This window comes from Oenanthe melanoleuca, chromosome 1, assembly GCF_029582105.1.
Source record: "Oenanthe melanoleuca isolate GR-GAL-2019-014 chromosome 1, OMel1.0, whole genome shotgun sequence".
In the NCBI taxonomy this organism is placed as follows: Eukaryota; Metazoa; Chordata; class Aves; order Passeriformes; family Muscicapidae; genus Oenanthe; species Oenanthe melanoleuca.
Window position 1 is genome coordinate 39,718,354 of NC_079333.1, and position 15,360 is coordinate 39,733,713.

A 15,360-nucleotide genomic window follows, 5' to 3' on the forward strand; every position below is an offset into this window, starting at 1 on the left:
TTCAATCTGTTAGGTTATCTCAACCAACCATCAATGTTGTGTGAGCTACAGAATTAACCACACCTAGCCCACCACTAAGTAAAACTAGTTATTTAGGTCTGTTTAAAGATATTAATTTTTGGTGAGTTTTGCTTGGCAGGCCTGGCTGATTGATTGACTTATTAAGAAGTCAGAACAGGACAATGTAGTTTTAATCAATTGATAATATTTAATATTCAAACTAATGTGTAACTGTTTTTACAGTATTTCTTAATAAATTCTTTCTGTAATGATAAGGACTAATTTCAACTTAGTTATTATTTTGCAGATTTGAGGTATCTTTCCATTTTTACTCTTCTGTCTGCCTCCCCTTCTCTTTTCTATAAAACTATTTTTCTTGAAGGGACAAAAAAATAAATCATATTTTTAGACAGAGGTGAAAATCTTAATTAATAAAATGCAGAGTTTAGGGACCTTGATTTCTTTTGCCCAATAGCTCTGTATTACTTCTGTGACAAGCAACATAAAAAAAAATTTAATTTAAGTAATTTCACAATGTCAGTTTATTCCTCCAGTTTATTTAATATTATTTCTTAAAATCAAAGTAATCACAGTTCCACATCATTTGCATTGATTGAAACAAAACAGAAGAAAACAAAACAAAACAAAATCTTACAATATACTGAAAAAACTGATATAGATATTAAAAGAGTGGCCAACATGAAAAAATATATTATTTTTAATATTTTGCTTTGGATGCTCAGGTTCTCTTCTGGCACAGGCATAACCTCTATAAATGTCACTTCAGTTAACACAAGCTGAAAACATCTGGGCTGTGATACCAGATGTAGCATCATGCATGGCTTAAACCTGCATGGTTCTCTTGTTGCTGCTCCCTTCTGGTTTCCCCATTATCATACAGGCTTACAATTTGTCCAGAGAGTACTTTTCCCTTTTCCTGCTTTCCTGTCCTCTTTGGAATGACATCTCACTGCTTCTGTACCTTCTCCTTGTTCTAAAGATGACATGGGCATCCAGAGAACATTCCCATTCAAAACAGTCAAATATTTTTGAATTGCCAAACTTCATCATTGCTGCTTGCTCAGGGAGTCACCATGCAATCCTCACTCATTCATTTCACATCTGAATTCCCAGTATGTTAAAAGGAATTTCAAAAAGGGAAGGAGGACTAGTTTAAAATATAAAGCTCATGGGTTTACCAGGTCTATTTCTTGGGACATGCTAGGAGATCCTTGTGTGTGCTCAGAATACTGGGAATTAGTAATGTTCATGAAAGTGTGTGATGTATCCAGCATCACTTCAATACTAGACAAACTTTAAATGGTGGAATGCACCTTGAAATGCTAGTGACTTTTTTTCTCCTTTCCTATTAAGTTAAATCAATTCCAGACTGACATGCAGCTGTGTAAGTCCATATACACAGAGTACATTTGGTGGTAGGTAGCCTAGTACTTGTTCATAGAACCTTGCTGTCCTTTGGTAAACCTAAATGCCCACTTTATTAATATTCCCATGTGCTACAAGCTGCTCTGCAGCCTCTGACATGGCACTCAGCTGTAATTAGCACCAAAATAGGGAGTTAGTATGCAGGACACGGACAATCCTTTGACTCCAGATGCTATATTCAAACTGCAATGGTCCATTGAAGAAGTAGAGGTAACCTAAGGAAAAAGAAAGTTAAAAAGAATTAACACTAAGAAAGTGTGTTGTCATATAAGTCATCCTTAAAATAGTAATTATCTTGTTTTTGTTTTTAATAATCCAAGTAAAACATTCTCATATCTAGAATGCTGGGCGAAATTTTTTGTAGATCCTCATTCCATTTTCTAGAGCTGGATCTGAGTTTTAAAATTACAGATATTCTTTAATCTTGTGTCAAATTCTTATTGCACTTCAGATCAGGAAAATACAGGGCTGGCATTTTCTGACTCAGAAACATTCCCTGAAAAGCTGGATGGGCTCCTATTATTACATTATAATACTTCTACATTAAGCATGTATTATATAAGCATTAAGCTTAGGTTCCCTAAGCAAGGAACTTTTTTTTTTTTTGACCAGAGCACAATTTAGATCAGAAAACTGATTCACTCAAGAACAGAAGTGTTGATGTGAAGAAATGAAAACTAGAAATGCAGAATTTTCTACAAGACATTAATCTCAAGTTTCAAGGGCAATTAATTAAAATAAAGTTTCATTATCAGATTATGTACCATTTCTTTCATAGACTGCATCCACTCTGTCACCAATTCCTGGGAATTCTTCCTCTATCAGCCTGGGGTAGCCTTCTTCCATAACCTCTGCCTCTTCATCATAACTATATTAAACACAAAAGAAAAAGAATCAGGGGATTTAAACAGCCTGGGAGTTTGGCCTGTGCTCTTTCTGTGTTTTGAAGTTACCCACATCCAAAACCAGCTATCAGCCTTTGGGTGCTTTCTGTCTAGTGCAATGGAAAAATGCAGGGTGATAAACAGGGTGCACCTCCACCAGAAATGGAATAAACACAAAGCAAATAGAGCTACATTTTCAGAACAGGTCTATAAAGTATGTATTTTATGGAGGTTATTGTACCTGGATGTATTGGTTCTACAAACCTATCCTGAGGCTGCTTGGCCCAATGATAGTGGGAAGGGATGGTAATGTTTTAATTATGCATGAGACCTGATGGTGAGCCCCACTCATGGACAGTAAAAAAGAGACACCCTGGGGTGGGACAGATTTCTTACTCACAGCACTGCAGCATTTCATGTCACACGAGCAAATCAAGGAAGCAAGATGGGAAATTTTAAAATCTGTGCCCATATTTTTATAAAAGTCTTGCATACACCTTTACAACATGTTGCACACAGCTCTAGCCCCAGTGAAAACCAGAGACTGGATTGGCCAAATGCCTGATTTGAACCAAACTCCTGATCTTTCCATACATCAGGACAGGTCAGGACTGGGGACACCAAAACTGACCTGTCTCCAGCTTACCTCCAGTACTTATTTCCAGTAAAAAAGAGAGTCTTGCCAGTGTCTTTGACATGGACAGCTGCATCAATTCTTTTCATTTCTTTTGGGAATCCCATTTCATATATCTTTTTAGGGAAGTCTTCAACTATGTCATAGCCATTCAAAGCCCACACTTTCTTTCCTGAATATATGAACAAAGTATGAGTGAGTCTTTTGTAAGGACTCAGCTTTGAGAGAAGAATAAAATGAGGAAACCATGATGCCTATTTTCATACAACAAACAGATTCTTAGGTCACATACTCAGTAGGTATTAGACTATTTGTACTAGGATTCTGGGCATCTTAACTAAATTGTACATCTCCTAGCTCACTGAAAATTTCATAGATGTGTATGAGGTGTAACTTTATTTTTCAAGCAAGGAAGGTAGGATGTTTTATTTTTCTATTGATTACCATTGCTCCACCTGTTGAGCTTGATTAAATATTTGTATTTTTCTGCTGACAACAAAATTGAAAACTCACCTTTAAACATGAACACAAGATCTTTGATGGGATTTTCATAAGCTGCATCTATTTTATTTGGAAGCTCTGGCCAAAAGGACTTAAGTAGCACCAGTTCTGCCTCAACCATCTGAGGGTGAAGTCGCCAGAAAAACCTAGTTCAGAAAAGGAAGATATATTTTAAATCTCTTGCCATACTGTAGAATAGCAGTATTTTTGATGTGCTATAGTTAGAATGAATTACTGGTGAATTAATGGCTATCATATCATAGAATGTTGAAGAGGCAGAGCCCATCTTTCCTTTCCCCACAGCTATCAGCTGCAGACCATGTCTGTCACTCACACAGTTATAATCTCAAACAGTAACAAATTTTAAGCTTCTTTGGTTTAGAGTTAGAGAAACACTGCTGTCCCATCTGAAGCTCCTGAATGCAGTACAACTTCACCCAAATAAAGCAGATTTATGTTTGTTGAAGAAAGTCTTGTGAATTTAAAAATGTGTACAAAAATGTTGGTCTTCAGCCATTTTATCTTCACATCATATTACTGGGCAGTCACCTGTATAATTCAACTGTAGTTGAATTATAAATCCTGCCTAAAAAGATGCAGTTTCTTAAGAGACATCTATATTGATTTGTGCTCTTTTAAATGCACATTTACCCCAATCTTTAGTAAAAACCTGAATTGGTGCTTTTGCTTGCTCAGGCTTTATCCAGTACCCACCATCCTTGACGTGGAAGTGTCTTTACCTGTCCTTGAAGACCAGCATTTCTCCCCGAAGTTCTGTTATTGCATCAAGTGATAATTCTACGTCACATTTATCAGGTGTTTTGGGATGTTTTGGGTTGGGATCTTTGTCTCCAGCACCTGGGATGACAGCATATGATGTAAATTTGACAATGATAATTTTCTGTCTGTTAGTCATGATATTGAACAGAACATGGAGGATCTTCCAAGACCATGACGAATACAAACAAAATCAGTAAAAAAATTTTACTGGGAAAATCTGGTCTCTCTTTTCACTAGCCAAATGCATTCATGAACTTTGCAGCTCAAATGTGCTGCAAAGGTGTTAAATGAACTTGCTTTCTTTATCCCAAGTTTTAAAGGCCTCCAAAAGCTTTATGCTTTTCATAACTAAACATGGATAGTTCTATTTCTACCTTTAGACTCTGTTTTACTATCTCTTTTCAGGCAGGTCAAAAAGTAGAAGGACTCTGGTCCTCATCACCTACCACTAAAGGAGACAGGTCAGTGACCAACTGCTCTCTGAAGTGTTGCTTAATTTTTTTCCCCTCTGAACTACTAAATCTAAGCATCTCCTGTTCCAGTGAATCATTCCTCATCAGTCATGACTGTTGTTGCTGAACATCTGCAGCTCACAGTACATGTGCAGTGCATCTGCATCAGGCTATAACGATACAGGAGATAAATATTATATATTATACAGACTTACCATAGAGCTCTTGGATCCCTTGCACATCATCATCAGGAAGCACAAAACCAGTTTTTCCAGTGTATGTGTAGATTGGGAACATCAAAGCTCCAGGGTCTCTAGAGTGTTCAAGTCCCAAGGAGTGACCAAATTCATGGGCAGCAACAAGAAACAAGTTATAGCCTACAACAAACCACAGCAAAAGTAAGTGTGTATCTCCTGGCATCACCATACTCGACACTGTGCTTTAACATATGGGACAATGAAATGAGACAACTGAACACATGGAAAAATTCTGCATAATTTGTAAAGTCATAGAAGGGTTTGGGACCTTAAAGACCACCTAGTTCGAACCCCTCTGCATTGAGCAGGGACACCTTCCACTAGATATAATTGCTTGTCATTTTAGAACTGTGATGGGTTTTGCATTAATAAGGGCCTAAGAGATCTAGTGCCTTATAGCTGGTGTTCAGCATAACTTTTACATGACACTGTTACTAAGTAGGGACATTTCAATTTCTTGAAGTTTCTTTCAACACAGGAAAGCTCTAGGGTGAAGTATTGGTCCTACTCAAACCAAGAACATTTTTTGTTGGGAATTCACCTGTAGTAGGGAGTCCATATTATTTTCAGTATTGCAGAAATTAGCATGAATGCCAGGAGGGGGACCTAATCCAGTGTTTAAAAAAAATGTGTTTTGTTCTATTAAACTCTGTCCTGAATAGGCAAGGTGAAGAATTTTCAAATTAAATGCAAACAGACAATGTGCAGCTATGTTTGCTTTAGGCTTCAGTAAGCAATTCCCATCAGTCTGTGATCAGAACTAGCTGCCCCTAGTGAAATGCCAAAATGACAAAATCTTGTTTGTGTCATTTTTTAAAAATCGCTTCCCATAGGAGTGTTATATCTTGAAATTTATGCTACACACATGTTAAACTTCCATTTATGACTGGAGGTTAAACTCAGTGTTCTGTGTGTGAACAGTGAACACTATGATGAACAAACAATAAACAGGCAAAATGAACTGTCTACAGATATCAAACAGGGATAAATTTTCCAACTATCACAATTTCAAATAATCCCAGAACTCCTGTTACCTTTAGAATCATCTGACCAAACTTCATCATCATCAAAATGAGCATCTCCTCCATAGTCTGGGCCGGGGGGAAAAGCATGTGCCAGTAATCCAGAGGGTCCATCAAAAGGGTAAAAGTCACCATGTTCTACAAAGCAAAATCCAAAACAGTTAAATTAATTACTCCATCTTATGTACATAAGATTATAGTTGACTTATAAAATAGACCAATTGTTTCTGCATTACCTTTGGTGCCAAAGGAGATCATGATATCAGCTACACCACTTCGTATTCTGGTGAAGTTCAGTGGTGTCACATCAGACCAAACTTTAAATGCCTTTTTGAAAGCTCTCTCTACTTCATTTCGTCTCAGATCTGAAGTGTAATTCATAATTCTGTCAAACAGATTAATATCTCCAGTTAAATTGTGTGAATTGAAGAAATATGCAATGCACTTTTCTCTGACTGTACACCTCATTAAAATTTTTGCTCTTGTCATATGATCTTATAACAAGGAGCTTAGCAGCTGCATACAATATTAAATAGATTAATATTTCTATCATCATTAAAATAATTCAGAGGTATCTGAAATGATCCAACAGCTTTCTGTAACTGGTTTTCTATGCACCAGAAAATTTAGAAAGTAACGGATATATTCAGTATGAAGTAAATTCATATCAGTAACTTCAAAATTTTTTATGTCATATAAAATATCCCATGATTCTCACTTCCTGGAGAAGCAAAATCTTATCCAAAGTGATTATCATAGGCTATAATTGTCCATATTAAAGTGACATTTATCACTAGCTATGGAACTAAGATTTTAGTGATTTCGTATTTGGAATCTGCTAAATAAAGTCGGTCTGTAGCTGTTGAAAGCCCCAGATATATGATCTTGCAGAATTAAAGGATAAGTATCTACCCTGTGGACTGTCAGCCCTTCACCTCCCAAGGTCAACTTTCTTGAGGTCATGGTACAGGGATTAGTCTGATCAAACACAGAGATCTATGTCTGGGGTATGAAATGGAAGAGCCTGCTCCCACAGTGACACTACACAGACTGGTTTACATCTACACCTCTCTGTCCAGAAGCAAATACTAAACCAGGTCCAAACAGAGCCAAGGAGTGACCCAGACAAGTGCATGATGTGAGCCCCTAGCCCTCTTTCATTTGGCACCATGGATGTGTCCCAGGTGTCTATATGGAGGCCAAATGGGGAGTTGCTAGCTTACAGCACACAAGGTTTCCTTTTCCTTTTCCATGGCAAAGTGCAATGGAGAAAAATAATTTTTACTTCCTTGGGCTGCAATGTAGGCTGTGAGCACCCTTCCAAAAGTTGGGCTGTAAGGGTTTTAAACTGCAACATTAATTTTGTGGAACTCAAAAGCATCCTTCTCACATCAACCTCGTGTACTGAGAAACCCACTGGACAATGTGCCTGGGAAGAAGTTAATAACAGTAATAACATTCAAAATATCAGACATTTACCTGTATGTCAAATTCATTTTTGACCATTTGAGTTTTCTAGGGAAAAAGTTATATTCCCCCACATCCGGGACACCACATCTTGGTTTCTGCATCAGCTCATATGTTTCTTCATCTAGTTTGCCTGTCACCTCCAGGCCAAAAAAAGCTTGCATTTCCCGAAGTTTAGCTGCCACTGTGTTTCCACTCTTCCTCATTATGCCAGCAGGATTTGGATGGAGATCATAGTGAGTCCTGAGATAGCGCTAAGGAGGGGAAAAGGAATCATAAACCAAACTTCCAAACAGTTGTAACTGCACAGCTTACTGCTATTGGAACAGGCAAACGAATTATTTTATACTGTACCTCTGCAAACTGGAGGTCTTTTTCTGTGAATTCATGGCTGTCTTCAAGGGGAATAGGGATTGCCAGGCAAAATGACAAACCCAGCAAGAGAATGAAAACAGCTGGAAGTCCTGATGGTGTCATGTTGGATCTCTGAAGTCTGAAGCCCTGATGTTTTAGAGAGCAGCTACCTTTACTTTTATAGTCCCAACCCAGTGAGTCACCACTCAGGGACAAGTTAGAACTTCCTTGTTGCTGGAAGTAAACATGCTTAGATGGCTGGTTTGTTTCTCCTCCCCGATGCTGTGGTTTAGGCATCCGTTCTCCAGCTGGGGGCTCTGAAACTGTATCCTCGTATAAACACGAGGTCTCTGAATATTGACATAGTCTGCGGCAAGAAGTGGGCAGAAGCAAACCACGCTTTTTGATTGTTTTGCAGTAACTTCCACTGGCAATAACTGGCAACAATGCTGCAATCATTTTCTTTGCTAGAAAAATTGGGTTTTTTACCATTTGATATAACAAGGGTCATTATTTCTAAAGTAAATTCTGCAACTTTTCAGTAGTTGCATTAGTTTGACAGCAATTTTTAGTTTCTGTAAATTCAATAATTTTTTGTTTCTGTAAAGATCTATGACTCCATAACATTCAAAAAATTTTACTTCAGAGATCCTTAAAGAGAGTTTCTATCTATATTATAAGATTCTTTACTGTCTGATGTGTTCAAAAACAGAAATTCTAAATATCAGGAAATACTCAAGAACATTTAAAAGTATTTCTGTTAATAATAAAGCAAGTCTTGTAGAGTGACTAATTCATACAATTTATCTTCAAAAAACCTGAATTTAATTTACTTTATGAGAGGATGAAAACAATAGACCAATGAGAGAGCTAATACTTCAAGAGAGGTGATGTACCAGCTACAGGTAGCAATGGATCTGTGTGTCTAGAATAACAAAAAAAAAGTGATTTTTTTTTTTTCTTATGAGGTGGACAGTAGGATAAATCTGGCATTATGACAGAGATGGTCATTACTACACCTCAAACATAAAGATTTTTTCTATCTCCCCAGGATCACCACAATCTCAGCTCCTGCTATAACTCATATTATATTACCTGCTGACAAGGGGAGATGAGGTTTCTAATGAATTTGCCTTTCTCTTTCATGGATAATTTTTTTTGCCTGTATGGAAAACCTCAGGCAGCTTTCTGGTAGACACTGGTACAGGCATCCTGGAATACACTACCCTGACGTGAATGTTCCCTTGTTTACAAAACAGGAAAAGGACAGAAATCAGTGTGCAGCTGAGTGTGTGAAAGCTCTGTTACTCAAACAATGATAGCTATGTGTTTTATGGTGACAAACAGCAAAAGCAAATAAAGCTGAGAAGAATTTGTTATGTAGGCTGTTTCTGCCTCTGCCCATCTCAGCCACTGCTAAATATGGTTGCACCACTTAGGAGCAGACAACATCTGTTAAAGCAGTTTGTATATTCTCCTTTACATTGTCTGTCAGCAGTGCTGAGACTTTTACTCAGCAATGGACATAAAGTCTGTTAATTAGTGATTTAAAACTGTGCATTCCTTATTCCACCATCTTGGGAAATGTTCTCTCCTGAAGTGCTTCAGGACAAGCACTGAATCCATTGCACTGCACTCCTTGCTAGTGCAGACTGACAAATGATGTATGTATCCTTTTCCCTGCCCTCCAACATTTCTGTATTGATATTTGGAGCATTGCTTTTATTGATGTTGGAGTACTCAATTAGCAGATAAGCAGTGTTTACAGTGTGTTTTACTTGTTATGTGTGGAGCTTGGGAGCAGTGGTGCTGCCTTGTCATATTTTTTGTGTCTGAAAGGAATGCTTTCCTAAAGACCATGAAGCTGTGAATTTTTCTGCTCTTCACAGCAGTACTAGACATAGCTCAGAAATCTATGAGCAAAATGAATAGCTTAAAACTCCACAGGTAACACTCTTGTGAATTCCAAATTCTCTGGAATTAGGTTTCTTATACACAAAGAAGCACAATTTTATACCATCACTTAAATATCACTGCCCCTTATAAGATTTAGTTAAAAGTTTTTTATTCTGTGTCAAGTCTTTATATGACTACTCTTTGTCAGCTCAGACATTGAAATCTTTGCTTCTGGAATAGGAGGAATTAATCTCTTGACCAACTGCAAAAATGTCATCAGTCCATTACACTTGAGAAGAAGATGATCCCAAATTATTCCTCAGTGGTTTCAGGTTTACCTTAATAAACATAGGTTAGCTAACTACCAATTAAAGGTAAAACCAAATATTCAGAGACAATATTTGCATGATATAAATGTAGAACTGAAAAAAAATAAATTTAGATTGGTTCAAGAGTAAAATTAAAAAACAGTGTTAGCCTACCCAACTATGCTCCAAGGAGATGTGGTGCCTTGTTCTTAAAAATGCTTAAGCTGCAGTCAACAAAGCAGTAGTAACTATAATTGTCTTGCATGAAGAGAATGATATATTAGGCAGGGAAGAACGATTTTCCACTCTCTGTGATTTTTTTTTTTCACAAATGGTCTGAAGTCCTTTGAAGTTCCACTATGAAATCTCTTTCAAAATCTTTGCTTTTGGAACCTCCAGAGAGCTGTCCTAAGGCATTTCCAAGGAATATTTTAAAAACTGGGCAAAGTAATTACAGGAAAAAACTAGAACAGGCAGCTTTTCTGAAAACAACTTCTCTTTGTGTAAGAAAAGATGAGTAAAGCTGGATCTTTGCTACTGCAGGACAATGAAATGAAATGAACAAGTGTAGAGTTAGTCCACTGTAGTGAACAGGTTCTGCATGTGAGTAGAAAAACATACAAAGAGAGAGAAAAAAAACAGGGAATCTGCAGCTGTTTTGTCACAGGGAGTAAATCAAAATGCTAAACCTGAAGCAGGTTTCTGAAAGACTGCATGCAGTGAGCCATGTGAGAGTGTATTATGGCTGAAACATGTTCCAGAACATCCAGTTAAATCCTTTGGGAGTCCTGGCAATGTAAAAATACAGAATCCAATATGCTTTCTTATGCATTTTATTTCTATTTATACTACATCAGTGGCCAGAAGCCGATATTGAGGCATGGATTTTTGTCTTCCATAGACAGAGTGAAGAAACAATGGTGAAAAGGCCATGCAAACAAGTAAATAAAACACTCAAATAAAACGAGCTTTATCACCCCTTTTTCTGAAACAGTGTCACAGATGTAGTGTATGATGGTATTTTTAAGGGAAGATAAAGTCTTGATTGAGCTGGGAACTAAGTAGAGACCTCTGAAGTTGTTATTACTTTTATATAATGTGATTCTTTAAAACCTCAAACAGTGGAAGTTTTGTAAGTTGCACTGATAAACAATAATGTCAAAGACAGCCAATGTTGGGCATTGTAAGATGTAAAATCTATGGATCAGGTGATCCTACTGTCTGAGTCAGAAAACTAATTTTAAACTATGAAGAGAGGTGTAAATGAAGGTAAAAGCACTCAGCAGTGGTTCATAGACCTTGTGCTGACCCCAGCACAACCAAACTAGCCTGGAAAGTTTTATTTTAAAAGCTCTGAAACCCACAAAACTGCTGAATAGTCAGATTTCAACAAGCACTGCAAAATTTCTGCAATTCTGTCATCTTGTGGGTATGGGTAAAGTTAGCTGGACTGATGGTAATTTACACAGGCACATCTGAGACTGGAGTAATCATGACAGTCTTCCCCCCCAAGGAAATATGGAAAATGGATGGAAGATGTGTTGAGAAGAAATGAAGTGCCTTGAAGCAGAATTTGGGTACTATTTATTTGAAAATAAGAATTGTGCCAACCATGTGATTTCAACATACATTTTGCTAACACAAATAATTGAAAGGTGTCTTGTTTTGATTTACAGTCTGTGTTTGGTGCCCAAAATAACAGTATATAGTGAATGTGGTGAATGATCAGTGACCCTGAAACAGCAGACACTTCACTTAAGAAAAATAAGCAAAAGTCAATGGTCCCATTTGTTAACATTTCTTACCACAAGGCAGTTGTGTTCCATGTGAAACATTTCCAGTGCCTGGGGCTGTGCCATACATTCAGATGAGCTTCCTCTGGGAAAAAGGATGTTATTCTGAGGCCCATTGTGCAGATGGGAAAATGGAGTCTCGGAGTAGTTCCAAACACCTGGAAATAGTCTGGCTCTGCCTCTCCAGGTGGGACTCCATCTCTAGGACCAAGACAACTGAGCTGGCATGGCAGGGGATGTTACAGCAACCTGACTCCTTTTTATATTAAACAGCAGCACCCGTTTGCCATTTGCTGGCAAAAAGATGTAACTGGGGTGCTCAGAGGTGTTCAATATGGTCCAGTGCTGGAAGGAAGAAACATAAACATGTTCCCAAGTGGCAATGACTCGTGTTTAAATGAGACCCTGTAGATACCATGGAGCAGATGGCACACTGCCTTTTTGTCTGCAGGACTAAATTTGGGCACCCTCCTGCATGCTGTGTCTAAAGCCTCACTATAATCAGTGAAGTCAAAGCACTCTCTAATCACAAACCAGCAGTTTAGTTTGTTACACTGAGGTAGGCACCTTGGGATTATTTCAGCTGCCCACAGACAGATTTCTGAGGTTGCTTGAAGGAGAGAGAGCTCTCATCAGTCCTGTGTCACATCTGACCATCTCAGCAGATGCCTTGGCTTCCCCCCTGCATCTCAAGTGGCACTAGATCCTTTCTGCTGTGTTTTGCTGCTGTGCTGAGCCCCTCACAGCTGGGCTCTGCTGACTCTGGAGCCCCAGCTGGCTCACGCAGAGATACTTCAGTTCAGGTGATCTCTTCTGGAGTTGGACTTCCAGCCATTTTCTGCTGATGCCTGAAGAGGCCAGGAGCTATCCCATTGCAGGGATTGGTGGTGTTGCAGTGCAGGGTGGCAGCTCTGCAGCAGTAGACAGCTGGGCAATAGGATTCCTTCCTGGACAGTGCTCCTGCTCACAGCTGCATCTGACCTGGGGGAAACAGGGACTCACTCCTGCCCTACGCCCACAGCCAAACTGAAATAGAGAAAATGCCTCATAGAGGTACGTGAGACCAATTTTTTTTTGTCCAAGCAAAGTGGCTGCCCAGATCAAGTACAAAATATCTAGTTATCTCTTTTGCTAGAAAACTACAGGCAAACAATGAGCTTGTGAGTTTGTGTTCAGCCAACATAGTTTTGCTGCTCAGGGGAAGGAGCTGGTCAACAGTACAACAAAAACTATAGGAAAATGAAATCTCAAGAAAATAGATCCAAGTGTAAAAAATAATTTTCTATTTTTTTTTCATACATTCATCATCTTATACCTATTTTTAAATTCTGATATTTAAGATTGCACACAATCTCAAAAATACATTTAAAGATTATCTTGGTGGCACTGTGGATCTCTGACACCCATAAGTTGCACCAGAGTACCTTCAAATTTCTTTTCAAGATCAGATCTTCTCATATATGCACACAAATAATTCAGAATGACCTCAAATTAGTTTAAAAAGTTGTATTACATTATCTGAAAGGAACAGCATCTGGACAGGTGCTTGTCCTTCATGGAAATAATGGAAGGAAAGTTTACTGTAAATTTTTGATTTGCAAGGAGTTTTGTAACTAAAACCATATATTTTAAAAACATTTAGGAAAGGAAGTGTAAGGTTTAAAGCCATAGGTTTTGCTTGCCAACCACCTTCATGTTGTTTATACAGCTGGGCTTTTTACAAAGCAGTTTCTCAACCCCATTGCAAAAGCTCTTGAGGGTAAGGGGGGGCATAAACTAGAAGACTGATGCATACAGTTTTATAGAAAGTACAACAAGCAAGTGGTAAGTTTAAAATTAAGGTCTGGATAACTGGTGAGGGATTACTAAAGGTGGCTTTAAGAAAATTCCTGGTCCTACTTAGAAAAGTGCATGTTTTCAACTATAAAGTGATGTGAAATTGAAATTGAAATTTTGAGATTTTCAGAGACTTTGCATGTTTAAATTTATCAGTCAATATCTACATGATATCAGTGAATTTTCAGTTACTGTGAAATATTGCTCAGAAAGTGATCTACAAAAACCAACCAGACAATACAGTTTGTAAATGTAAATTAATGTGATTCAGACTAAGTTCTCAAGGTAAGTATTTGAAATATTTTGAACATCTTACTACCCTTCCTAATGCCTTAACACTATCTTACACACTGCTCTGTATGAATGATATTAACGGAGTATTTTCAGACATTATTCCAAATTTCCTAATTTCTCTGCCATTCTCTGACATTCTATCCTTTTCACCCTGGCCTCTGCTATACAAATGTCCCTCTGTATTCACTTTCAGAAGAAGACAGCAACTTCCATTCCTCTTTTTCACATGATAGCTGTAGGATGGAATGACAACAAAAGGAAGGAATTTCTGCAGTGTTTCTGATTAGAAATTAGAAATTAATTTTTCTTAACACTATCTCTGTTCTTATGTCAGCTAAAAAATTCCTTTCATGTGTCCCCTAGTCTTGGTATTCAGCATTTTCTTTTCTGTACTAGCAGATAGCAAGAAGTGGCTTCTTTCACTTACTTCTTCTTCTTTCCTCATCAGGCAGTGTGCTCTGATTCACTGCAGAGATAAAGACCAACTGCTAGCAATACAAACTGGTTAGTGAGGGTTAAAGGATTACAGAAAAAATAAAATTATAAATATTATTGGTTCAGAGAAAACCAAAAAAAGCTGGGATGCTAGAAATGCTCGTTCCTACTCATGCTGAAAAGCAAAGTCCAATAGCTTTGATGTTGCAGAAGATGCCTGGAGATAATGGTTCAGATAGGGTTGCCTAGAGCCAGCTGCCCAAACCAAAAATGATCAGAGGGATGGAGCACCTCTCCTGCAAAGAATGGAATCCACTGAGCAGTGCACCATCAAACCAATCTCTCTCCAGTTTACAGAGAAGGGCAGTGGGGGGTTCTGTGTCAAAGGCTTTACAGAAGCCCAAAAAATGACACCTGTAGTGCTTCCCTCGTCCACCACCATAGAAGGCCACTGGGTTGGTCAGGCAGGACTTGCCCTGTGTGATGCTGTGCTGGCTGTCTTGAACCACCTCCACATCCTCAACATGCCTTATCTAGGAGGACCATACAAAGTGCATGCAATATTCATTTCATTTTTGAGAATACTTGCAGATTCATAGCCATTTAAAAGCTCATTAAATTACATAGGGTTTAAATCAGAACAGATTCTATCCCTGACTCTTTTAAATGGTTGGAGCACCTTCAGCTTCCATTATCATGATATTGGCAAGGCCATGAGACAGTCAGACCAAGGTCATGGGAAAATTTCCAGCCACGTGCTCCTGAACCTTCAACGTCTTCATTTGTTTATTCCACTTTTCTCTAGCCAGATGTGAAGTGGAACTTATTATATAAACAAATTAGGAGATATCTGTGCATAGTGGTGTCAGAATCTTTCGAGTTAGTAAAAAATCTGGTGTCATATGTGGCTTGGTTTCCTTAGCATATAAAATGGAAATTCCTGCCTGAAAGTGAACCATAGCAAATGTTCACTGAAAGTTTCACATCGCTCTTGCATTAAG

The 15,360-nt window shown here is 38.1% G+C and overlaps 1 protein-coding gene across 1 annotated transcript; it reads right to left on the reverse strand.

Annotated features, from left to right (window-relative positions):
* Positions 1-646: 646 nt before the first annotated feature.
* Positions 647-8,094, reverse strand: LOC130251554 (collagenase 3-like). The gene is made up of 10 exons (XM_056488264.1): positions 7,798-8,094; positions 7,456-7,697; positions 6,213-6,361; positions 5,989-6,114; positions 4,913-5,074; positions 4,206-4,323; positions 3,478-3,611; positions 2,977-3,136; positions 2,211-2,314; positions 647-1,661 (listed from the first exon to the last, which is right to left on the reverse strand). The coding sequence occupies exons 1-10, from the start codon at positions 8,092-8,094 to the stop codon at positions 1,561-1,563; spliced, it is 1,593 nt and encodes a 530-aa protein (XP_056344239.1). The 3' UTR covers positions 647-1,560.
* Between the last annotated feature and the right edge of the window lie 7,266 nt (positions 8,095-15,360).

Excerpts from the sequence above, each read along its gene's own strand:
- LOC130251554 (XM_056488264.1), bottom strand. The coding sequence starts at position 8,094 with ATGCCTAAACCACAGCATCGGGGAGGAGAAACAAACCAGCCATCTAAG. Across the intron at positions 6,362-7,455 it reads AAAATGAATTTGACATACAG|AATTATGAATTACACTTCAG; the intron begins GTAAATGTCTGA and ends TCTGTTTGACAG. Across the intron at positions 3,612-4,205 it reads ATGCTGGTCTTCAAGGACAG|GTTTTTCTGGCGACTTCACC; the intron begins GTAAAGACACTT and ends TTTCTGAACTAG.